This window comes from Lissotriton vulgaris, chromosome 9, assembly GCF_964263255.1.
Source record: "Lissotriton vulgaris chromosome 9, aLisVul1.2, whole genome shotgun sequence".
In the NCBI taxonomy this organism is placed as follows: Eukaryota; Metazoa; Chordata; class Amphibia; order Caudata; family Salamandridae; genus Lissotriton; species Lissotriton vulgaris.
In genome coordinates this window covers 480,033,583-480,060,111 of record NC_141697.1, presented here as the reverse complement: position 1 = coordinate 480,060,111, position 26,529 = coordinate 480,033,583, and the positions used below count along the sequence as shown (strand labels likewise).

The following is a 26,529-nucleotide window of genomic DNA, read 5'->3' as shown; positions in this document are numbered from 1 at the left end:
CGCTCTACGGTTCCCTGCGCACTAGGCATTCCGGCGGTCCCTTTTTTTTCTTATCTCTGCAACTTGCTGTGTTTATGTCACATCCCCACCCACAGGCTTGTCTTTCTTTGTGCTTTTTTTTTGTATTTGTCCTTCTGCATCGCCCCTCTTTAGTTCCCCCTTCTTTAGTCTCTGCAGTGCTACTGTTGATAAATCTAGAGACGGGACGCACCTGACCCAGTGCCACGAGAAGCGGTTGCTGAAAGAGGAGCGCAGCTGTTGTCTGCCCAGATTGTGACTGTAAGAAGACTTAACATCTGTTGTTGCTGCACTCATTACCCCCATGCGTCAACGAGTGCCTCTAAAATAATTTGGAGGGACCGTAATTAATGGAACAATTTATCACAATAACCGTCATCTACTTCAGGACAAAATTTTCCGCAATTAACGAGGAAGTGCGGTATCAAATCTGAGAAGGAAAACGTCCTCTGTGGCTTAATGCTCCATATACACCTATAAATTATGTGACCGCAGTACGAACATTAACAAAATGCCCTCCACATGCCTCAGACGTCTATGAGCGCAATTCTGCAGAGCAAAAGCAGTGGGGTTGCCAAAGGCCTGCAGAACCCGCAGTTTTAGGTTAATAGATGGAGGCATGAGAGAAAGCGTCCTTGGAGTGTGCTTCGGTTAAGGAGTGGAGTGACTACAGTTACCAGAGGCGCAGAAACATTCAGTACAACTGGAAATCAGTTTAAAGCTGGCAATAGAAGAATGAAGTAAAATATCGAAAAGGGCAATGTGGATGTTGTCTTCATCACGCTAATAGATAGCTGTAGGGTGAGCAAGCGCCTATCAGCTGTTTGCAACCGGAAGACAACTTAGTTCCAAGATAGTTATGATTATAGAGCAACACATCCTGGAAATTAATAGCAAACGTTGACCTTCCTCACTGATTCCTACTGCAGTCAATAAGTTTCCAGTGCCTTTTCACGAGTCCCCTCCTTTTTAGGTCGAGCCTGGGCTGCGCATGTGCTGCTGCGAGGCATGGGGTACTGGGTATGGACTTGAAGCTCCACCCACTTTCCGCTCATATTTGTCTTGTGTCATTGCTTCATTGCTTCACTGCTCTTCTTAATTACTGGCCTCTCATTCGTTAATAGGCTTGTTAGTCCCTTCTCAGTACCGCCTTGTCTTCATTTGCAACCTCCGAGGAGGACGTCCGGAAACATGCAGGCTCCACGCTGAAGTCCCGGGGCGCTTCAGAGAGACCGGGCGAAAGAGCGAGGGCAGACTGCATGGCAACAGAGGCAACACGGGGCTCCCGAGTGGTGAGGAGACCCCTGCGGCTTGCCAAAAGACGGCCCAGGAGCCTGCACACCGAGCCGGTAAGTGAGAGCTTGCAGGCTGTTAGAAGAAAAGTGTGCGCGTGTGTGTGTGCGCGCGCGAGTGTGTCTGTGTGTGTTTGTGCGCGTGTGTGCCTGTGTGTGCGCGTGTGTCTGTGTGTGTGAATGTATGCATGCATGCGTGTGTAAAAAGAGCCGATGACTGGTGGGGGATGGAAAGTGAAAGTAACCAGCGCAAGTGTGTTTTAGTCTGTGTGGTGGCTGGCTGTGTGCGCACGCGTGGACGAAGCCGACGTGCGCGTTCGCGCACCCAAATCCTGGAGAAAAGCTAGTAACACCCTCTTGTCCCTCATTCCCCCCGAGACAGGCAACTTAAAGGCTCCAGCTGGACGCATCCTTCGGATGCAGTACCAGTGAGCCCAAAAAATGTATCCCTTTAAGCTGCCAATTATAGAGTGCAAATGTTTTTTATTATCTCTGCATTCTTCCTAAATCAATGTTGTCCCCCCCCCCCCTGATACAGCTGTCTCATGAAGGTATGTACCACGCATTTCCACAGCAGGAATTTTGGATGTCTTATTATCAATGTGTTAGTATAAATGTGTCTGAGGAGAATGATACATAAAAGGATTCAACACCTCAATAAAGGAGAATACATTTTGAGCTTCATATAATCATTGTAAGTCCGGTGGACATAATGAGGAATAGATAGATGGTTGATATCCCAAGCTGAAACTGGGGTTATATAAAGGAGAATAGGATCTTCCTTGTAATCAATTGCATACCATATTTACTTACCACAAGAGTTTCTATAAAAAAAATTAAAAAAAGAAAAGAAAAACACTGACCTGAAAGTGAGGACTAGACACACATTTGGAAATCTGTTTGAATAAGGGTTCCTGAATTTTTACAAACTGTGTAGGTTCAATGACATCCAAGATTTCTTCTAGCTCACCAAGAAACATGACCTAGGAAAGAAAATAAAGTTAAGAGAGCATACTTTATGAAAATGTCAATCAAAATAAACATTTGGTCCTTCAACACCTCCTCAAACTGGACTATCCATGGCAATCTGTGAGGATAGTATCCTGAAGGAGTGTGACATATGACATCACTTAAGATTGAACTATGGTGTGCCCGTTTTCTTGAAGTTATATCCCATTAGACAGTAATTTTAAGACAAAGAGTCACAGATCAATTGTTTGTGCTATGACTATCTGGTAAAAGTTTCTTTTTAGGAAGGTCCCACCTATCCTGGCACTTTTTATTTCAGGTGCCGGATATGATCTTATAGTAAAAAGCCACAAAGAACATATGAACTTTTTACACTATATTGGAGCGGTCTTCTGTAAAAGTAGGAAACATGGCATAGTTTCACAATAACCAGTGGCTTGGCTGTCATTAAAAGTGTCTCTTTGAAATCAAATGTGTGTGGTAATAGCTAAGATCATCATACCCGACAACTTCCAACGCCTCATTGTCACAATTTTTTGAGTGTACAGGTTTTTGAATCATGCAATCCTTTTTCATGTTGAATTACACCCAAGTGTAGCTGGATGTTATTTTCATGGGCGTGCGCCGAGGTATCGTCCTCTAAACTTGGGCGTATTATGAAATAACTGAAGTTGCACCTACCCACTGGGCAGGTGTCCCTCTGTGTGCACAGCTTTTGATGATCAATTTCATGGGATTATACCAAAGTAATCCAAAAAGAATCCAAAATTGCAGTCAATGTATTTTTTTAATGTATTATGCAATGCTTTTTTGCTCATTGATTTCATGAGGTCATTGCTTTATTTACATGAATCCAAAATGGACTCTCCAAATTGTTTATAACACATTAATGTTGACCCCAATGCATTTCGGGCAGTGAATGCCGCCCTTCATCAGGGCAAAAATCCTGAATTATGTTGAGCTTTCCTGCATTCGCCTGAAGGTGAAGCAGCGTTGACTTCTCACGTTTTGTCAAGTAGATTAGTTGTTAAATGTTGCTTTGTACAGTTCCTGAGGTCTATTTTTGAGTGACATCCGGGGCCAATCGGAATAAAGGCCAATGAAAGTTATTTCCAATAAGATTAGTTGCATTAGGGGCTGTGGCCAGGGAAAATGGCCAACCAGGAGTTCCCTTAGGGAGCCTTGCCCCCCCCCTTCGACTAATCCGCCTTATATCCTGCTCCATCCACCACATTTACATTGCATTCACCCTGTGGATCGATGCTCTGAGGCCAGGGGAAGCTGCTCACGTGGCCCTTAGTGAAACTGTTCGACCACCAGCTGCTGTCTCAGCCAGACGCATTTTGGGCCTTCTCGTGTGACAGAGGCCTGACCCTGCATTCAGCCGCTGTGACTTGGCAGCTGAGGGTGCCGGCCTCACAGCTACGTGGCGACCTGTGACCGCAGAGAACTAGGTTTATGGGCTCCATCTGGGGCCCTGATGACCAGCTAAGAAGTTGCTGCACTCCCGCCCTATCTGGCCTTGACCAGCGAGACCCTGCATTGGCCTGTGTGTAGGCCATATGACCTGGTGCAGACTTGCCTCAGCAGTGCAACCCGCCTCCCCTAATCAGCAGTGGGAACTGAGGTGCTTGTGACCCCAGAAAAGGATAAAGAGGGTGCGCTCCATCTGAGTGGGGGCCCGTCTGCAGGGAGTGGAAAGCCAGCTTTCTGTTCGCTCGCCACCGGACATGACTGCCAGCACCCTGGGAGCGCCAGCTCCGAGGGAGAGCCACCACCGCCCCCCCACCCCACCCCAATTGCTCCTACTGACAGCAGGGGTCCAGCTACCCAGGGGATAGGGGCACTGCTCGTGGACGCTCGACCCTGGGGGTGATAGGGATCAGATAAGAGCAATGATTGCACCACTGTATGGCCCTGGTAGGTCCTCCTCCCCTTGGGTAACTGCAACAGGGGTACTCAGGGGACACCTGGGCCTTTGAGGAAGCGCTGGGGAGACAGCCTTGTTGCGATGGGACTTGTGGCCAGAGAATTGACTGGCAGCTGTGGGGACCATCGTTGAAGGGGGGCATGCCTGTTCTTGCTATGGGGGAGCGCAGTGCTTGGATCAAGTGCGTCAGCGGAGGTCTGTGGGTGGTAAGTCCTAGGGAAGGGATCTTCTGCCCGCACAACAGCACTGGCCCCTTGACTCTACATCAAACACTGTCCTGTGCCCGGTCTTGGGATGCACCTGAGATCAGTACTGTGAAACTTGATGGGCTGGGGGCTTCCCTCAGCCAGAGGGGGGTAATTCTCCTGGCAGATTAGCTATTGTGTGACTGGGCTGGGGAAGTTGAGCCTCCACTTGATGACCTTTTGAGGGAACCGTGGTCCGGCGTGCCCTGGTGTGGAGCTGCTCGCAGTCGCAAGTACACTTGGCTGCTCTCCGGGGTGGACTACCCTGCCAGGAGCCTCGTCCTAACCCCGGGCCACCTTTGTGAGACCTACATACCAGGACCTCCTGTTGTGTAACATTCTCAGGCTCCAGCTCAATCGTATGGTGCACTTGGAAACGCCGGGCGTGCCCTGCCTAAATTTACTCCTCTTCCACCAGTGGTGATTCTGTGGACTCAGCAGTATTGGGCTCCCTCTGCCTGGTAACTTATTTAACTGTGCCCTAAAGGCGAAATCGGTCAGCCACAGGGTCAGTGTATGTGTTTATATTGACAGCCTTCTTCCCTGTGGTGCGGCCTTCCCGACCAAAGGTGGTGTTGGTCGATGTACGTGGGCACATTGCCACACAGCAATCATGTGGAAGCATAGGTCGCAGCGTCATACCCAGAGAAACGCCATCACCCAATACACCACCACGCGCAAACCTCAGTACAGGATAACTTGCCAGGGGTAAGCAGCGTCTCAGGAGCACTTCTCCGAGCAAGAGGCGGAGCAATTCAGGGCAGCTCTACTTGCAGCTAATACAGGGCCTCCTTTCCGCTCTGATATGCTCCTAGGTTGCTAGGGACTTTCTGTTCCAGCCATTGACCAAGGGGGCTATAGCAGTCCTTAATCTGGAGCAATTCTACCTAAATTCGCAACTGCAGCATGCAGTCTATTGGTCACGGAGGGGGATAATTGGGAGAAGAAGTTGCTGATGGACACCTCTAGTACTGTCAGACTACCTCAGATCCTTATGGTGGGAGAGAGTGGGCAGAGCTATGTTCCATTCCTGTGAGATATACTGAATTGCTGGAGGAACTTCCTGTCAAAATGATCATGAAAAAGGCCCCCTTTCCAAGGGAGTTTGTATTCTGGGACCTACTTGGCATTCATAGCAGTCAAAAACTAGGTGAATATGTCCCCTTGGCAGGATGGTGAGTGTGAAACCTTGGGGGACCTGTTTCCTAACAAAGAATTCATATCCTTTGAAGCCGCCTCAAGTCAGTTTTAATTTGGAATGGCACACTTCTCCCAACATGCCAGCCTCTCGGCTACGACTAGAGATATACGGACCTCACTTCTCGTTGCCCCACCGAGTTCACACACCTTCCAGGCTCTGCTGGAGATGGGAGCAGGGGTACACCTGGTCAAACATTTGTACACGGCCATGTTGGAAGACAGACCGCCTGTTTCGCCAGAATGTGCAGCTTAGTAAAGTCCATTTCCAGCAATGCTAGATTAAAGCTCATGCTTGTTCACTTTATGCACCGTACCTACATAACACTATTGGTAACACTCTTTTTGATGGACCACAGATTCCTCACATTTAGAACATTCCCCAGGGCCAGACTGGACCTGGAAAAGTTTCATAGCATTGCTCACAGATGCTGCTAGGTGGAGACAGCAACACAACAGCCTGGTTCTACACTGGAAGTGACAGAGTGGAGCCGCCTATAGGCACAACCACAGGGCATTGGGAGACAGTTCTCTACTAAAAAAAGAGCTACTGATGGTAATTAACTTGTTCTTCTGATGGATACTTCTAACTGCATATTCATTCCTCACCTTTAGAATAGATACCAAAGCAGTAAATCTCAAATATGGAGGGTCTGTTTAGAAGGCTCAGTTAAAAAATCTTGCAGGATCAAACGGACAAAATGCCCTTCCTTTTTGACAATGCTTTGTGAACATATGCACGAATGCCCATGTCACAGCCTGACTGATATCAGGACAGGCACTTGGAGAGCCAGCACAGTAATGAAAGCCAGAATCATAGTGGAATGAGCTCTCAGAAATTCAGGTGGCTGCTTTTTGGCCAAAGCATACCAGATCATAATGCAGAGGACTATCCACCTAATAGAGTCCACTTCTGCATATTCATTTATTTATTTATTTATTTTTTGACACTTGTAGAGCGCGGCGAATACCCTTCGGCGTCTCGGCGCCTTTCTTTCTCCAAGAGAAATACACAAAAAGATCATTGTAAATCTGATGGTCCTTTGCACAATTACTGTAAAGATTTAAAGCGGTTTTGGTGTCCAAATTATAGAGCCTCTTTTCCTTCGAGGGGTGAGGTGAGGCAAAGAATGTTGGGAGAGTGATGGATTGCCCGTTGTGAAGCAGAGTCACGAAGTTTGGTAAGAAGGCCACCCTTCGTCCTCAGCATCAGTTTGGCAAGAAAATAAGTGGTGTAGGGGATTGTATCAACAGAGATTGGAGTTCACTAACGAAACGAGCTGAAGACAATCCTTCAGGTCAGAATGCTCAACAGGCAGCTGTACATTGACTTAAAGGAAGTACACAACAGGTAAGTCAATACCAAGTAACGGTCTCTGTATGAAAGTGCCCCTTTTTGACTTGGTCACTGCCACTTTTTGCCGGGTATTTGATGCAATTTTGACTAAATTACACTACATTCCTGCTATCCAGGTCCCGGGCCCAGTGATCTTTTCCTAAAACAAGGTAACTTAAATTGATCCCCAACTAGCAAGACCTTTAGCACCTCTGAAAGACCCTAGTAAATGGTAGCCCTAATCCCTAGGGCATAGGGACTAAAGAGCGTTCTTAGGGGCTGCAGCATGTACCGTGCCACCCTAAGGGACCCACCACCAAACTCATTCGGACGGACATTGCAAGCTGCAAGAAATGGTGAACACATTTAAAAACACGACATGGCACAAACCCTGTATGCCATGCAGAAGGCCTTATAGCCAGAAGGCAGGGTGCAATATAGTATATGAGAGGACCTATCTGCATGAGCAGATATGCCCCTTCACTGTCTAGTTGTATTGCTAGATAGCACAAGTCAACAGGGAAGTCATCTTAAGTAGATTTACTGGTCATTACGAGTTACCCAGCAAACATTATGGTTTCACTGAAACGTATGGTTTTGGGTATCAAAAATCTTCTCTTAATAAATTCATACTGATGCCAATAGAGGGTTTATTAAAATATGCACCCATAGTGCATCTTAGAGGTGCCCCCTGAAAACCTAGCAGTTTCGTTACAATGTGGTAACCCAATATCCCTAAGAACCTGGGTAGTAAAGAAGATTATACAGTTGGTTCTGTCGGGTGCGTACTATTACTTTGAGAATTCTCAGATTAATACATAAATTTGTCCCAATAAACCAGGCCTAATCTAAAGAAACACAAATCCAAACCATACGGGATATTTCAAGAATTTTTATAAATTGCATAATTTATAAACACTTTTGTTTCAATATTTGTAAGGCTGTTAAGGGCACATAGTGACATATAATATGTGAAGAATGTGACATTTAGTGCTCAGTGATATCGTCAGGGTGTAATATATACAATGGTGATGGAGGGACCAGGAGGGGGGGGGAGAGAGTTGGCCAGAGATTCAGGATTTTATTAAGGTAACTCTGCGGACTAAGTGAATGAGTCTCTTTGCAGGGTCCTATGGCTGGTCCAAGTATTGTAATGTCAACGTTTCAACCCTGGGTCTGCATTGTTCGAAAGTCATTGCGGGTCTTTGATCAGGACCAGGATGGAGGGGGGTCACAGCCTCTAAAAAGCCCCCAAGGGCTTGCCAGAAGTAACATTTTCTAGGCTGTAAACAGTGGAAGCCTGATGTTCTATCATTAGTTGGCTCTCAGCATTGGTGGTGAGTTATCAGTATACTCCGATCATACGGTACTCGGTCTATGTAGTGGTAAGAACTCGCAACTCGAGACGTGTCTCAGCACAGGTGGTGAGTTAACAGTATACTCTAATCATTTGGCATCCGTCCATGTTGTGAGCGCTGACATGGAAAAAGGAAACGGAATACCCGTGCTCCCATAAAATTAACAACTTATTTACTAAGACGACGTCTTGAGTTGCGAGTTTTTCACCACAACATGGACGGATAATTTCCTAATATTGCCATAGGGAGTATATGAACTGAGAACTCGACTACTAGAGTTCCACAAATCATGATGACCTCACTAAATACAGGAGTGTTGCCTGTATCCCTACCAACCCTAGTTTCGTCTGGCCTGCCGTAGGCAGCCAGCCACCACCAGACATGGTTATGGACCCGTGAGTAGAGACTAGAAACAATGCACATCCTGGGCAGAGATGTCATGCCTCCGGTCCCAGGATGGGCCAGTGCTCGAAGAAGGGAAGTTTCAAAGGTCTGCAGCCTTTGTAATGCAACACCCCTAGTCTCTGCTGCTAGCAGCAGATGGCAGCCCCTGGTTTACATCCCCCCTTTTGGCAGGAAAACCGGCGGGAATATTCGAAAAGATAGGAAGTGTCCCCACCTCTGCTAAGCCCACCCCACAGGTTTGGGAAAGTGATGTGAAGCACACATTTCAGTCCAGGCAATCTGGAGGATGGGGAACCCCACCAATCAGGGCTAGGTTTATGTCCCCTCCCACGTGAGGGTGGCATAATAGAGGGTGTAGTCACCCCTGGTAAGGCTCCCAATGACCCTACCTGCTACTCCCCTAAAACATCTCCTAAATTTTGCATTTAGGGGGCTCCCCCACATCTGACCCCCAGATCTATGACGACCTAAAAAGCAATAAGATATCCTGCAGCCGAAGCAAGAAGATATCCTGCAGCCGAAGCCAGAAGACGACAATTGCCTTGGCTCCAGCTCTACTGGCCTGTCTCCAACTTTGACAAACCCTGTGACCTGCCTTGCAGCGCAACCTCCGAAACCCCTTGAAGGACTACTGCCTTCAATAAAGACTAACTTCCCGAGGACAGTGGACCTGTCCAAGAAGAATCAAACTCCAAGAACCGCCACAGGGAGGACCGGCCCCAGTCAACGTCACTCCCTGCTGCACAAAAACTACAACAAGCATTTGCAATGCAGTAGGTCTCGCATTTACGCGAGTTAAAGCTATTGGCATTGTAAATGGCAATGCCTTTTATTTTTATTTTTTAAACCAAAACATAAAAAGGCATTGTCATTTACAATGCCAATAGCTCAAACTTGCGTAAATGCGAGACCTATTGCATTGCAAATGCTTGTTTAACCAATATAATTTTTTGAGTGGTGCAGGCATGTTTTGGTATTGCATTAATGCGTATTGCAAAGTTTGTAGCAAACAAAACAATTAAGTTAATTGAGTACAATTTCAGAGACCACGCTGGTAGATGTCACTTATCCATTTTATATGATGTATGCTCAAGTCTTTACATGTCTGCCTGTTTCCACTTCGGTTATAAGAGTGTATATTACTGGCTGTTATGGGAGCTTAGCAAGTAATTCAGTTCTCGAGCTGCGCAAGACACTGTCTGCCTAAAGGTTGGGTGCCGGTGACTTGCGCAACCGAGAGAGCATTATCTAGTCACAGTTCACAAAGTATCACATTTCTGCATGTGATCCTCACAACTACAGACCCCACACTTTCCAAAGCCTGCCTCAGCCTTGGCCCACCCCTTACACAGATTGGCGTCCCTGCTGCCCAATCAGAAATCCCAATGAAAGGCTAGGCCTGAAAAAAAGGAAAGAAAATTACTCTTCCTGAAAAGAGAGTTGTGAGTTGGTGCCCTTCTGGCACTGCCAGTCCCCTCGCTTGTTTTGGGGGTCCGGGTGTGTATAGTGAACGTACCCCTTGCAGCTGCATTGCAGTCCTGCGTTCGTGTGCAATATTTGCACCGCGCTGACGGCAGCGCCACAACTCCCCGAGGACGCATGCACGCGAGGGGTGAGTAAACAAGGGGGCTGTGTACCCGAGGGCACGGGGCTGCATTGCAAGGCTTTGCCGTTGCGGGGTTCAGGCACTGTGCACCCCCCTCGATACACAAGCGGCCTCCGCTGCGGTGTGCCGCAGAGCAGTGCAATGTGCAGCGAGTGCAGTGAAGACACCCATCCCGGTGCGTCTGTAACAGGGTGAGGGGCTTGAGAGAGGCTGGGGGAGAGCACAAAGGGAGGGGGAAACCAGCATACAACTACAAACAGAGTGACTGTACAGAAAAGAAAACATGCTCGAGAGGGAACAGACCGCAGGAGCAGACACAAGATGAAATCAATGAGCTGAATTACACCTGAGATAAGAGATTAAAGAAGGGTAAGATAACCGTGGGGCGGGAGTCACAACCACCAGCGAGTGAGAGGAGAGACACGAGCGCAGGATAGTGAACAGCGCGGACGACATCCTGAGCTGAGCATACGTGCTGGCAACCTTGCCTGGGAGATGGGCTGGGCATGGAGCACGCAGCAAGAAGTGTCCGGAGCTCCCGTGAGCTGAGGGAGCCCTGCATGTAGCAGCCGGCGTGAAGGAGCCCAACCCAGTCAGGCGGGAGACATAAGCCAGCTGCAGCGCAGAGTCCCCCGGTGAGTGGGGGTTGAACGGGAGGGTGCCGCATAGTGAAATTGCATGGCTTGCGAGGATGGAAGGGGGGCAGGAGATGGGCACATTGCGTGGCTGGACGTGCATGTTCATGTGCACGTTCACATTTCCAGACGGTCCTGCGCATGCCCATCTCCTGTCTCCCTTGGGAGGCAAGTCAGTGACAACAGATCTCACTGACAAGAGCGCTTTCGCGCTGCGTGGCCAGGCGAGACCTAAAAATCACTGCAGTTGAGCACTGGCACTTGTGTCGACTCGACTCTGCCCTGCCCACAGAAAGCCCTGCAACTGGATGACCACCAAGACCTCGAGAGATACTTTCGACCCTCACGAGTCGAGTTGCCCACAGCTCCGGGCCGGAGTTCCAAGACCCCTTCTGCTAGTGGCCCTGCCAGTCCCCTCCTGCACCGCCAATCAGACAGCAATCTGTCCATGACAATCTGACGATTGCAGACCCCATCCAAACTACAGCCATCAACTGCCATAAGCCAAGACAGTAAATGTGTTGGCCGCCTGCTGAAATCTATCCCGCTCCTTGTCTCTGCCTACCACAAGGGCGAATAACGTTGCCGGTATCGACCACCGCGGCGAAGGTATCAAAATCTGCACTGTATGGGTGCCCTTGTCCTCCATGACCGACCCTGCACTCCGTGTGGGTATGACCACCCAAGGACTTGAACTATTCAAATAGTTACTGTTGATTTTTGAACGTGAAAAGTAGTTTACTTGAACTGTACTCACCTTGTAACAAAGTCTTGGTCTTAAAATTAAAATACAAAGTATAATTTTACAATATTGAACTCAATCTAGATCTCATTCTTGAGTTGTGTCTCCCTTATTGATCATGAGAAGGGCTGTGAAAGAGCCAAGACTGGATGTGCTGAAGTTCTGCATCTTCAAGGGAAACACCTGTATGACTTGTCCCCGATCTTTGTGTTGTCAGCAAAGGGATTATGAGCGAAGCTTTGCATCCCAGATCTCTTTTTAGAATTCAAGTACTGGACCTCATGGTATAAGCGAGATTATATAATATGGTGGACAGACGGTACTAAGGAACTGTTGTCCAGTTGAGTTTTGCAGAAAGGAAGAGCTCCAAGAAGCCATACGTTCTTAAACAAATAGATCAAAGTCCGCAGTCCAGCCAAAAGATACCAAATGCCCAGAAGGAGAACCACATCACCATGAGACTTCCCCAAAAGTTAAGTATAACCTGAGGCAGGCACTTCTCTAATTTGGACGATGTGTTTGGTCTTTGGGTCCAAGGAATAACAAAAGCAATGAGATTCAATGAGTTGCAAGCACCTCTATTCCATCGCCGCCTTCTCAGATAAAGTTAACATTGCCTCCTCTTTCCTGTTACACTCCGCAACAGTCTTTGCCCACGCACAATTCGACAGGGCGAGATCACACCTCATCATGTTCGATAGGCTATGCAGTGCATACCACAGAATGCAGACGCTGCCTGCACCAATCACAAACTAATAACAAAAATGTTCCGCCTGGGAAGAGCGCAAAAATCTTCATAACAAGGATGGAATAGCAAGTAGTTCTAACCAACAATCAGGTTAGCCTTCCCAATTCAAGCTCTCACATAGGAGATCCCAAAGGACTAATTACAAACTTTTGAATGGGAAATACTACAGAGATTGTCCCATGGGAAAAAAACAGGCTGCTTCCACACTAAACACTGAAATGAAGTAGTATTCCCAGTAGAAATTGCAACTGGCTGTGATATCTGTGGTAACGTGTTGTATGTTGTGAATAAAGTACTTATTTTCAAAGACTAAACATTGAAAGGACATAGTTATTGTATTGTTTTGGTTGGTTGATTGAGTTCCAAGTCTCAACATTTACATTACCTTCCTCAGTAGGCTTTGCTACCCTGAGGGTCAGGTGCTAAAAGGGTACACTATGTGCTCCATTTGGAACTCAACAGTTCGGTTAAGCCCCAGGACATCAGTGGTAAAAAGCTCTGAATGACAGAATCTGGGCCCAGTAACCAATCTGCCCTGGGACGCCTGAAAACGCGCTCAACCTTTTCATATGTGCTGACCAATATTTCATGCAATATAGAATGGATATCCTGTATTTATTCTACTTTTTTCCAAACAGTTTTTCACAGCTGAGAAGCTACTTAAAATGATTGCAAATAAAAAAAAGAAAAATGTAATATAAAAAAACCTACCTCTTTTTGACTGCAAGTTTTAGGCCAAAATTTCATTAAACCTCTAATGACCTAAACAAATAAATAAAATAGAAAGCACAACCTTAATTTCCATCCTTAAAGAAGCATATTTTGCTTGCAAATTGAACGTTCTACCAGACAATACTTACCGGTTCTGTAAGTGATGGATCTTTCTCCAAAAACTGTACTATACAGTATGCAAGCTGGAACATAAAAATATAATAATCAGAATGAATAAAAGATTAAAAGAAAACCTCAATAGCATTGTAAAAGTATCAACAGTTTGAGATTATGAATACTATTCCTCAACTGCACAGGGGGTCTTTGAGTTCATATATTTTTAACTGCAACAGTCAGTGTATGTATGAGAAGCAATGAGGTATGTAAGCTGACCTTGATTTAAGAAAGCTACAAACTGCTTGGTCTATTGGCTTAGCGGACCTAGGCATTCACCACAGGCAATACTGTTTGACCCAATTGTCGCAGGTCCAAATCCCAAAGGGTTCACCCAGCATTCATCCTTCAGGTTGATTTAAAAAGCACTACTGAGTGGAGTAATAAACATCTGTGTCAAAAAGCCCACGATGATATGCTCTTTAAAAATACATATTATATTAGATATATTTTTCATATGCAACCCCCATTTAAAAATCATTATTCTATAATGAAATCTTTTGGTGAAAAAGGCTTCTGAAAAGCAAGTATTTTATAAGTCAGGAAAACAGTAACCCCCTTAACTGATCTCTGAAAGTTTGAGGGTAAATATCAAGTATTTATATTATTCAAACTGCACGGGTACAATTTGGGTGCTCTACCTTCCCAGTCAATAGGCCCTGTATTAGGCATTTCTATAGTCAAACAATGAACCCTAAAACCTAATCACGTATTAACTGTCTAAAGTTCAATAAAGTGAAGTGTACTAAACAAAATGCCCAAATCCATTAAGGTTCTATAAACTTCCTGCCATTCAATAAGGAGAAAGGAAAATGCTACTTACCAGTATGCATATGTTCTTGGCATGTAGAGCTGCAGATCCACACACTATGTATAGATCGCCATCTGGTGTTGGGCCCAGATGTTTGCACTTGTTGTATTGGAAAAGTCTTTGGCAGTTACAAGATAGGTGAATCCCCCTTTGGACAGTAGGGCGCACGGGCATCGGCTCCATCTTCAGATTGTTTTTTCGCCAACAGGGAAATTATAGAGTTTTGTGAGAAACAGAAAAGATGCCCATGTATGCTTTACCTAAATAAGATAATACTGGAACAGATAAAGGTAGCTGGGGAGGTGGGTGGGCGTGTGTGGATCTGCAGCTCTACATGCCAAGAGAAGATGCATACTGGTAAGAAGCATTTTCCGTTCAAGGCATATGAGCTGCAGATCACACACTATGCATAGATTGTATAGCAGTCCCCCTCTTTAGCGGCTACCACCAGTACCTGTTGCAGTTGTTTGAAATAGTGTTTTGAGTACAGTCTGGCATATAGTAGCCTGTTGATTTGCCTCCACATCTACACAATAGTGCTTTCTGAATGGGTGCGGTGTAAAACCATGTAGCTGATTTGCAGATGTCATCTAAGGGACTTTTCCCTAAAAATGCCATTGAAGCCCTTATCTTTCAGGTAGAGTGGGCTTTAGGTGGAATAGATCATGTACTTTTTGCTTTGTGATGGCAAATTTGTATGCATTTGACAATCCACCTTGCAATTCCACACTTTGAGATGGGGTTGCCTTTATGTGGTGGTGAGAAGGACACGAAAAGTTGTTGTGTCTTGTGAAAAGGTTTTGTTCTGTCAATGTAATAAAGGAGTGCTCTTTTTACGTCTAGTGTATGAAGAGGTCTTTCTGTGACTGTCTGTGGTTGCGAGAAAAATATTGGCAATTCCACAGACTGATTGAGATGAAAGGGAGAAATGTTAGGGAGGAATTTTGGATTTGTTCTGAGAACCTCTTTGTTATGATGGAGTTGTAAAAATGGTTCCGGAATAGTTAGTGCTTGTAGTTCACTGACTCTTCTAAGGGAAGTAATGGCCACCAGGAAAGTGACTTTCCATGTAAGAAATTGTAACTCGCATTTTGTGCATTGGTTCAAATGGAGGGCCCATTAGTCTTGCGAGAACAATGTTTAAATTCCACACAGGTGAGGGTGGTACCCTGGGAGGAATTATTCTTTTGAGGCCTTCCTTAAATGCTTTGATCGCAGGTACTCTGAATAGTGACAAATGTCTATTTTGTAAGTAGGCTGCTATGGCAGCGAGGTGTAACCTAATAGACATGTATGCTAGATTACACTTTTGGAGATGTAGTAGATAACCTATGATGTGTTGAATAGACACATCTAAAGGATTGATGGTGTTGTAGTTACAGTATATTACGAATCTTTTCCACTTGGCTGCATAGCAAGCTCTAGTGCTGGGGCATCTAGCTTCTCTGATGACGTTCATACAGTCAGGGGGAAGGTTAAGGTAGGCAAATTCTAAGACCTCAGGAGCCAGATTGTTGGTTTAAGCTGTGCTGGGTTTGGGCGTCTGATCTCTTCATGGTTCAGGGTTAAGAGGCATGGGGAGAGGTGTAGTTTTGATGCGGGACTACAGATAGCTCCAGCAATGTGGTGTACCAAGGTTGTCTGGCCCATGTTGGAGCAACTATGATGAGTCAGTGAGTGTTGCTGCAGTTTGCTCACCACCAGTGCCTGACCAACTCATCCCCATCGCATTACCTTTGGACAATGGGTGTGGATATTTGGCGGCGAAGCTTGGGCATTTGGCGTTTTAATGTGTGGCAAAGAGATCTATCTCTGGCTGCCCTCACAACTGGAAAATAGTTTAAGAACTTACGGATGAAGTTCCCACTCGTGAATCTGTTGCGTCTGTCGACTTAACAGATCTGCTATGTTGTTCTGGACTCCTGGAACGTGTTGGGCTAGGAGAACAATGTTCTGAGGAATAGCCCATCTCCATGTGCTTTGTGCTAGTTGAGAGAGCTGTAGGGAGTGTGTCCCGCCTTGTTTTTGTATGTAGTACATTGCTGTCATTGTTTGTGCGGACTAGGACAGCTTTGCCGGATATTTGTTCCTGGACTGACTTTAACGCTAGGAATATGGCTTGTAACTCTAGGTGATTGATGTGGAGTAACTTTTGTTGAGGTGTCCATGTGCCCTGTATGGTGTGATGTAATAGATGAGCTCCCCAGCCGGAAAGCATTGCGTCCGCTTTTAGCACTATTTGTGGAACTGGCTCGAGGAACAGTTGCTCCATGGAAAGGTTTTGGGTGTTCCACTACTGCAGAGAGCGATGTGTGCGGCTGTCCACCAACACCAGATCGGTCAGCTGACCTCGAGCTTGGTTCCACTGACGTGCTAAGCATTCCTGTAATGGATGCATCTGGAATTTTGCATGAGGTACTAAGAATATGCAAGAGGCCATCGTCCCTATTCACTGCATGAACACTTGAGCTAGAAGAGAGTATTGCGGCTGAAATTTGGTTATGAGGCTTTGTATGCTTGCTAACCTAGGTGAACTGGGATATGCAAGCGATTTTAATGTGTTTTTTGTGGCACCTAGGTACTGTTGTATACAGGACAGTTGTAGATGAGAGTTTGCGTGGTTTATGGTAAACCCTAAGTCATGGAGTAGTTGTATTGTGGCGTAGGTGTGATGTACACACCGGTTGTAATAATTGGCCTTTATGAGCCACTCGTCTAAGTATGGAAAGACGTGAATTTGCTGTCATCTTAGGTGAGCCGCAACTACCGCCAGACATTTTGTGAAAACTCTGGGTGCTGTGGTGACTCCGAATGGGAGTACTTTGAATTGGTAATGCTGACCGTCCACAACGAACCTCAAATATTTTCTGTGAGAGATGTGAATGGGAATATGGAAGTAGGCGTCAGTTAGGTCTAGGGTGGCAAGGAAATCGCCTTGTGAGAGAAGAGGAAGGACTTGTTGAAGTGTGACCATGTGAAAATGGTCTGACTGAATGTAAAGGTTTAGGGGTCTGAGGTACAAGATGGGTCTCAGGGATCCGTCCTTTTTTGGAAAGAGAAAGTAGAGGGAGTAAACCCCTGTATTTTGTTGATGCAGGGGAACTAGTTCTATTGCATGTTTTTGTAGGAGGGAAAGTACCTCTTGCTTTAGCAGCGATAAATGTTCTGATGACATTGCTTCCACCTAAAACCTGGTACTCTGATTCTCTTAGAGAGCTCAAATTGGGTTGTAAAAAACTTGAACGGTGCTGGCGTCTGGAGTATTGCCCCCTGGCCAAAACTGATCTTCGCAAAGCCCAGAGCGACTACTATGCAGCCATTAGGGAGGCGAAGAGTAGTTTTTATGCAGAGCAGATTGCTAAGGTAAATAACAACAGTAAGGAGATTTTCTCCATTGTTAGAAGCTTTCTGACTCCTTGCGCTGAACAATCAGCCCTTCCAGCCTCATTGCAATGGTGCGAGGAGCGGTCTTCTTTCTTTATTGAAAAAATACAGACTATTCAAGACAGCCTGGGGACGGGTACCCGGGAGTCAAGGGATCTTTTTCCTCTGCCCCCCTCAGTCCCCACCCCTTTTGCTTCTCCATTTATGAAGTTAATGCCCATAGGTGGGTCTGATTCATTGGCCATTCTCAAATCTCTCAAGTCGGGCAATCCAACTGACCCTTGTCCAGCTAGAGTTTTGGCAGGGGTTGCTGAGGTGGTCTATCCAGAGGTTACCACGATTATTAATCTATCCCTACAGACTACTACTGGACCCCCGATTTGGAAAAAGGCTAAGCTTCAACCACTTTTTAAAAAACATTAATTAGATCCGCTTAAACTCGCCAGCTATTACCTTATCTCTCCTCCAGGCACTGTCTAAGGTTTGCGAAAAGGTGGTTTTTCGACAGTTTGAGGCCTTTATGGAAGCATCCAGTGTTCTTCACTCGGCGCAATCCGGCTTTAGGGCAACATATAGCACAGAGACTGCACTGGTGGAAATGGCTGAGGCGATCAGGGAATGTCTGGACGCGGGCGGCAGAGCAGCTCTGGTGTTACTCTATCTCTCTGCCGCCTTCGATACGGTGCCCCACCAATTACTTCTTACTTGACTCTCAAATATTGGCATTGTGGGCCCGCTTGGGATTGGCTGAAATCTTTTCTTGAAGAACGCACCCAGCAGGTCTGGATGCCACCTTTCTCATCGGCTGCCAGGAAAATATCTACTGGAGTCCCACAGTGTTCTACTTTGAGCCCTTTGCTTTTTAATATCTACCTGACTCCGTTGATTTTTCTGGCTGAGAAGCTGGGAGCAAAAATAATAGCTTATGCTGACGACACCCAGCTCCTATTTACCTGGAAGGACTCTGACAATTCGGAGGTCCTTCTCTACGGTATGTGTCCGCCTGCCTTTAGAGAATCTCTGTGGCCACCTGACTTCTCTCAACCCAACTCTGAGGGCGTCCCAGCAAAGAACTTGGGGGTATGGTTTGGAGAAGACTGTTGGTTTTCTGTGGAAATTAAGAAACTCACTGGAGTGTGCTTTGGCTCTCTTAAATCACTAAGAAGATTCTTCCCCCTGCTCCCTAGGCCTGCTAAGGAAATGGTTGCCCGGGCTCTTATTCTCTCGCATTGATTATGGGAATGCCCTTTGCATTGGCATTCCGGGCTGTTAAAAAAAATTGCAGACCATTCAGAATGCCACGGCTAGACTTCTGTTCAACAGCTCTAGAAGATCAAGCGTAAGACAGCATCTTGGCGACCTACACTGGCTTCCTGTGGCCCACAGAGTGCAATTCAAAGCCCTCACTCTGACCCACAGAGCCCTGCATGGACTTGGACCAATGTATCATAGGAAGCATTTTGCCTTCTATGCTCCCAGTAGGTGTATACGCTCAGCCACCCAACGCCGGATGGTGATTCCCAGATTCCGGAGGATGCGGCTTGGAGGTCAGTCCCGCTCCGTAAAAACAGCTACAGCATGGAACTCCCTTCTCCTGGAATTACAATATATTCAGGACTCTAGGCTTTTTAAAAAACAACTTAAAACTTTCCTTTTTAACCAGCTGGTTCAATCAAACTCCTTGCTCCGGCAGGTCATGGTAACTTTGCGCGCCAGGATACTCACGAGTAAATCACTATAACATAACATAACACAGCATTGGGCACTGTCTGGGTGGTATGTTTTTTGGGGGGGGGGGGGGGGGGGGGGAGGGGGGAGGGGGTATAGGTGAGTTCTAAACAAATACCTGATTGAATGATTTGTCTCACCCACCTGACGGTAGTTGTTGGACCCGGCCCTTTTCAGCAGGTTCAGCCCGAAACTTTTTGCTTTTGCCTAGCCTGTTTCTGTAACCTGGTGTTAGTGATTTTGGGTCCCTGCGCACTTTTTCACTGTGGTCCAGTGTAAAGTGCGTGCGCTCTCTGTGTGTGTGGTGAGAGTGACCTGCCCTCCCATAGGAATGCATGGGGAATATGTATGACCATGGTAGTTCCTGATGTGTGGGGAGTGCAGGGTCGAGATTGGTATGTGCGAACTCGTGAGATTGACTGCTGCACAATGATGTATGAGGCATGATTGTGTTTAGTGTGGAAGTGCCACTTCTAGAAGTTGGCATGTTTGTGTAATTTGTGTTTGACGTGTAATTGGCTGGAGCTAGCTGGTGAGCCTGGCTCCAGAAGTCAGGATGGGTCTGCCCCGGTGGTGAATGGAGAGATTAGCATGCTGATGTGAGGGAGGGGTACACCTGGGACCTGAATAGGGCGGGGATTTCCCTCCACAATGCTGGCTCCACCCCCTGTGGTGCATCTGATGTCCCTAGCCTGGCCAGTGAAAGGAGTTCCCCATAACCAGTTGTAACTGGTTCTCACATTGCCTACACCCTGCTAGACAAAGGGATTTTTGTGTATAAAAAGGGTGCTGTGACACCCTGAAAATGTTCTTGTTCCAGACTTGAATCTGCCAGGGGCGTGCTGCTGCCGGGGCCCAGGGGAAGGCTTGCCTCCCTGGGCCCTGCCCAGCCCCTGGATACCCTGCCCCTGGATGCTGGAGGACTTGTTCCTATGCTGGGAGCTGTTGTGCTCTACCTTGATGCTCAAAGGCTTCTGGGACCTATTGCCTCCATTTTATATTTTACCGAGGCTTGTTACAACCTTTCTGTGCCTTATTTTTGGGCCTGGGCTCTTTGATTTAATGTCCCTAGGGAAGGGAAAGGCGGGGGGCTGAGCAGCGCGGTGCTGCAGCCCTTATCGAGGGAATCTCCCTGGCAGGGATTGCTCCTGTGGCCCCTTTCATCGCAGGAGCCCACCCTGCGTTGTTGAATCATTTATTGATATCACGGGTGCCCACCCCGTTTTGGCGCTTAAAACTAGAGCGGGTGCTCACCCCGCGGTGTGCTGCTGGTGAAATCGCCGCTGCCCGGGTCAAAGAATCGACAAAGAACCTTGAAGAAACTCTCCGCCATCAGCCCCGGGGCCACTGGCATCACTGAGGAGGCTGTGCTGGCATTGGGCTGCCGCAGGAGGTTGCCAGAGAAGTCGCGCAGTCATTGGCTGACTGTGGGAGGCTCGTCCCGTGAGGCCGCGCTGGGATTGGCCTAGCCGGGAGCAGTGCCGCGTCAGAGGGGGCTCATCTGAGAGGACGCGCTGGGATTGGCCCAGCGCTTGTGGAAGCATGTTCCTGTTTCCGGTGCGCGGGGCTCTCAGAGTGTTCAAGAGCCCCGCGGAGGACGACCCCAGCGCTGGAAAAGTCTCCTAAGAGTAGCCCGGTAAGTGCAGAAGGGCTGGGGGACTCCCCGGGGGTATTTGTTTGTGCCGATCGCGGCACGAGAGGAGAGGGGGGGGGGCGTCGGGGCAAACTGGCGGTGCCCCTTCTTGAGATGGCCAGTTGGCCAAGGGGATTGGTATATAGATAGGGCGCAAGGCCCTAATGTGATTTTTGCACAGTGTGATTTTACCCTTTGTTATGATGGTATTTGCTTAATGTGTTTTATGCGCTACAGTGATGTGGTGCTAGGAAATGCAATGCATTTAGTATGTTTTACGCACCCTGTATTGATACCTCTAGAGAGGGTTTTTCCTGTGGAGGTTTATGTTAGTGAGATTATGTTTCACTGTGAGTTATGCTCCTAAATGTGATTTATTCTTAGGAGGCAGAGTCTAATGTGTTTAGACTAGTGAGAGATGGCCTACAGTATTTATAATGGTTAGGCCTAAATGTGAGTTAGGCGTAATGTGCAATGCCATCATGCCTGGGATACCTCTGTGTTTTCATGCTTAGGAGGTAGTTTGGCCTAGTATAGTTTATACTAGAGAGGTTATGTATCCATGCGTGATCTATGCCTATGGTTATTAGTATTGCGTAGTGTGTACCTACCTGTTACCAGTGGTTACTGGTTGTGATCTATAATTGTTATTTAGTGTGACAGTTATTCTAAGTGCTAGTTCTACTAAGTGCTGATTCTGACAGTGGCCCACGTGGCCCTGTCCTGGTGTAAATAATCCCTTGTGAATATTAACCGAGCCAGTTGGCACAATGTATATTGTGTGATTACTATCTGATGTGTTTTGACAATACAAAAGTTATTTTTATATAACCTTGTGTGGAGTTCCTTTTGTGGTGTGCCTAGGATGTTGTTGCTGTTGTGTGCGTGCGCAAATGCTTTACACATTGCCTTCGGGATAAGCCTGTCTGCTCGTGCCAAGCTACCAAGGGGGTGAGCAGGGGTTATCTTGGAGTGTGACTCCCTTGCCCTGACTAGAATGGTGGTTTCTGCCTGACTTTGGCGTAAACCTTAGCCAACCAGAAATCCCAGTTCTAACAGTAGTGATGTTGTTCCAGACAGGTACAAATTGTATCAATCTTCCCCCAACCGGAGTGGAATGGTTCGGGGGGAATGGAGGGAGGTCATTGGGTAGGGGCAGAGCCAGTATTGTTGGATTGCCTCTACCCTTGTGTGAGTGCCATCTTTCTTGCATTGGTATGCCCCCACTTTTTGCTGAATTGCTGATGTGCTTTGACTGAGTGTGCCCTGGGCTCCTGCCATTCAGGTGCCCAGGGCCTGTGTTCCTTCCCTAAAACTGTATGGAAAATGAAACCCAATTGGCATCTCTTGTCACATGTCAGCCCCTGGTAAATGGTACCCTAGGTACCCTGGGCATTGTGACCAGAGAAGACCTCTAAGGGCTGCAGCACCTCTTGTGCCACCATTAGGGGCACTGCAACATGCCACCCACACACTGCCTTTGCAGACTGCGATTGCAAGGCTCCCATTAATTTAGCAATGTGGGTATCTTTTTTAATCTTCTCTAGAGAGGAGTCCCCATCTGGGTCAAATCTGTTTTTGATCAAATGGCTGGTTAAGTATGGTAGTCTAGCCTTCTGGTTTAAAACCTGAAATGTGTAGCCATGCGTCTCTACGTAGAAGGAAACTCATGTTAATGGGTTGTGAGGCGGTGTCTGCCACATCTAGAGCGCAACTAATGGAGGTGTTTGTTATGAGTTCACCCTCTTGTATAAGGTTGTTAGCTTTTGTTTTGTATTTGTGAGGAAGGTGTTGTAATAGGGTCTCTAGCTAGTCATGGTGTGCCCTATCGTATCTCACCAGCAAAGCTTGTGTGTTTGCGATTCGCCATATGTTTGCTGCTTGTGACGCTGTACATTTACCAGAAGCGTCCAAGAACTTTGATTCCCTGTCGGGAGGTGGAGCATCGCCTGACGTTCGTGAGTTGGCCCTTTTTCTGGCATTGGAGACCACTAAAGAATCCAATGGTATTTGTACTTTGGTGTAAACAGGGTCTGTTGAGTCAGATTTGTATTGCTTTTCTATTCTGGGATTAATAACCCTAACAGGATCTCTGAACACCTCAGATGCGTGTTTAATTACCCCTTTTAACATAGGTAGCACGGAAGTGGACCTTTGGGCTGTATCAAATGTGTCTATTAAGAAATCCTCCTCTACAGGGTCTGTATGTAGATCTACCCCATGGTATTGTGCAGCTCTGTGAACGAGCTGGTTGAAACCCATGGTGTCCTCTGGAGGGCAAGGTCTAGAGGGATAGACATCCTCTTGGGGTACATTTGGGACATCTGTTGTATTATAATCGTCCTATGGGTCTGGGCTGTAAGGTGCCCAGGATCCCCTAGTGATTAATCGTCTGCACAGTCCCCACCCCCCGTCCTTAGAGGTGTCGTCATCATCTGGCGGAGGAGATGGTGAGGGGAGAGGAGATGGTGAGGGGAGTGGAGATGGTGAGGGGAGTGGAGATGGAATAGGGGAGTTGTGTGGAGGGGGAGTTAGAGGGGGAGGAGGTGGAGAAGGGAGTCTTAGAGGAGATGCTGCGATGTCCCTCTTTTGCGGAGATAGAGCCGGTAGAGGCTTGTCCATTGGTCTCTTTTTGGAACGGAGAGTCAGTTGACCTGTTTTTGGGTCCTTTAGAAGAGTTTTTTGGGTGGGATCCGGTTGAAAACGCTCTTCTGGTGTAGGTTGTTCTTCAGGGGCCAACTTTTTCGGTTCCGAAGGTTTACGTGGCACGGAATCTTGAGTAGATTTAGGCTATTTTGGCTTAGAAGCGTGAGGTTTTTTTTTATCTGAAGGAGTTTGCGAAACTGGTTGATTGTTTAGGTTCCGAAGGTTTTTTCGGTGCCGAAGGTTGAGAGACCATACATTTGGAAGTGGCTTTTACTTGGTTCTGATGACTTCTTCGGAGTCAAAGGGTCGGTCCCAGTATGTTTCGGTGCCGAGCTAGTGGTCGGTATGGAGGAAGAGGATGGTTTCTTTTTGGGTGCCGGGTTTTGGTTTCAGCCCCAATGGCAGGCTGACTCGATCCAGAGTGGCCTGAAGGCTTGTTGAATAGCAACCACGATCTACTTTTAGCGCAGGAACCCTCTCTATACTCCCTTGGAAAAGAGCTGAGACTTTCTGGTGGAGAAGCAGCAAATGAATCTCCGACATGCGATAGAAAGGCGGTTACATGGAGAGTGGGGTAGTCTAGAAGTAGCATCTTTGGATGATTTGCAAAACCAACCTGTCCGACCTGATGGATTGCCAGTGGAGGAGATGACGACGATTCCTGCCTACCACTGGCCTTTGATGGGCCTGAAACGTCGGACTAGGAAGGTTTGAGGTTGGACTGGCTCGCCCGCTGGCTCCAAGACCTGAAAGGTCGCTGGGTCCCACATCCGCTGTCAAGCAGATGCTGGGCAGCTTGCGTGAGCTGGTGGCTACACTGAGCTGTACATGGTTGAATGCCTGTTTCGTAGCCATGAAAGAGACGAAAAGCATACTGGAGTGGGCGAGAAGGAGCAGCGAGGTCCAAAGATCTGGTCGTAGATAGAGAATCTTTCAAGCGCTCCAGCGCCGGGTCTGCTTTGTTGCCAAAGAGACGTTGGCCATCAAAGGGCATGTCCACCAAAGCGGACTGGACATAACCTGAAAAGCCATATGTCCTCAACCACACTAAGGACTACTGACATGGCAATCTTTCTGCCCTTGTGAGTCGGTGGTATACAGTCCACATCTGATCATGAATTTGGCTACGTCTCTCCCATCAGCCACTGTCTAGGAGAGAACGGCCCGGGCATCCTCTGGGCACTGAGGCAGCACCTACACAACCGTATCCCAGATGGTATGGGAGTATCAGCCCAAGAGGCACGCAGTAGTCATGGACAGAGGTGCCAAGCTGGAGGAAGAGAACATACGCTTCCCAAGATGGTCCAGCTTCCTGGATTCCATATCAGGAGGGGCAGAAGCGAATGTGCCCTTGAAGAAGAGGCTTGGACCACAAGCTCTCTAGAGAAGGGTGTTGGTTTAGGAACACTGGGTCGCCCGGGGCCGGGCAGTGGGCATCCTCGACCACAGGAGCCCATGTGCTGGGCTTGGAACAGGTGCCCAGGAGGACATCAGTAAGGGCTTCTTTAAACGGCAATAGGGTTTCAGAAGTGGATGCCGCAGGCTGAAGCACCTCTGTCAGGAGGTTATTCTGACTGCCACTGAAGGGAGCTCAAGGCCTAAGACCTCAGCCGCTCTTCACACCACCACAACATAGGACGCTCCCTCCTCTGTAGCACCGGCGGGGGGAGAAAGCGCCGGGGGCCTGGAGGCGTGCCGGCAGTGCGACAAGGAGTGGGGGCTCTGCAAACAGCCTTGTGCCCTTCCTCTTGAACGAGACTGGGAGCGACACAGAGCGGACAGCCGGACCTTCAACAACTTCCGGGACCAGTCCTGCCAAGTCTTATGATTTGTGGCCCTGTAGTCAGAGCATGACTGAGTCGTGGTCATGCTCCAGAAATCACAAGCGTACGAATTGCGGATCAGTCACTGATGACATCCTGTGACAAGACCAGCAAGGCTTGAAATCGGTCCGACGTTGGGACATCCCTCGCACACCAAGAGTCGATAGACTCGAAAAGTTGCTGACAAAACTTCAGAAACAGGCTAGCCAAAAAGTGGCTATGGGGTAGCTCTCTCGGGATCTGCACAAGGCTGGTGCGGCAAAAGAAGGAACTAACGTCAGGGCGCAGGGGCAGCGTCCAAGTAGGCACTGTGACGTCATCCAGGCGACCATGATGCCATCTACAGCGGGAGGGATACTGCTAAAAAAAAACCTCCGGATCCAGTATGACACCTGGAGAAATTCTAAGGTAAGGAATCTACAACTAACTGTCTCTTTCAGATATATAGTGTATCCTCACGTATGTGTGTGTTTTCACCACATCATTGGCCGCAGGCCTGGTTAGGCAGAGACCTGGTGGTAACTGACTCGGACTAGTCAGCAAAAGAATGGGGGTGCACTGGGCACACAGGATGAAACACTAAGGTAAGGAGTCTGCAGCTAGATGTCTTTATCAGAACATACTTATCAGCAGGAGTGATCGGGAAGGAAGTCAACCAGGTATTTCCAAACTCATGACTGCACCCACCCTGGATGGCATCAACACCGGTCTAGCGCATGAAGAGTGATTGGATTCTGACATTCTCCAAATCAGTTGGAAAGCCCTCAGGTTTTGAAGCCTAACAGCATAAACCCACACATCAAATTAGGCCTGAAGAAAAGGTTGTGATACCATACAAGTAGCAAATTAAACTTTGGTATTTGATGTAGAACAGACAAGCACCCCTCTTAGCTCTTCGGCTTATCACCAATCAGAAAAAGCTTTGAGGACATCTTGCTTGAATAAATAAGGTGCAAGGGAAAGAAGTGATACAAGTTCTTTGGTGCAGTGGCTGACCATACTGAGTGCCTAGGCTTGTACTTGTTAGAAAGTCAATGGCAATGTAGTTTTGTATCAGACGTAAAACTTCTATTAGCCATTCATTTAAGCTTTAGCAGCTATTCTAGATAGGATTGATATAGCACAGTATTCTATCTTT

At 47.4% G+C, this 26,529-nt stretch overlaps 1 protein-coding gene across 4 annotated transcripts in view; it reads right to left on the bottom strand.

Annotated features, from left to right (window-relative positions):
* The window catches only part of PPP2R5E (protein phosphatase 2 regulatory subunit B'epsilon), a 466,786-nt gene that overhangs the window by 226,259 nt on the left and 213,998 nt on the right, over window positions 1-26,529 (bottom strand). For all 4 annotated transcript variants that reach the window (XM_086937936.1, XM_086937938.1, XM_086937937.1 and 1 more), the window contains exons 9-11: window positions 13,342-13,395; window positions 13,193-13,243; window positions 2,174-2,293 (exon numbers count right to left, since the gene is read on the bottom strand). In XM_086937936.1, coding sequence (XP_086794062.1) covers window positions 2,174-2,293; window positions 13,193-13,243; window positions 13,342-13,395 — 225 coding nt within the window. The remainder of the gene's footprint in view (window positions 1-2,173; window positions 2,294-13,192; window positions 13,244-13,341; window positions 13,396-26,529) is intronic.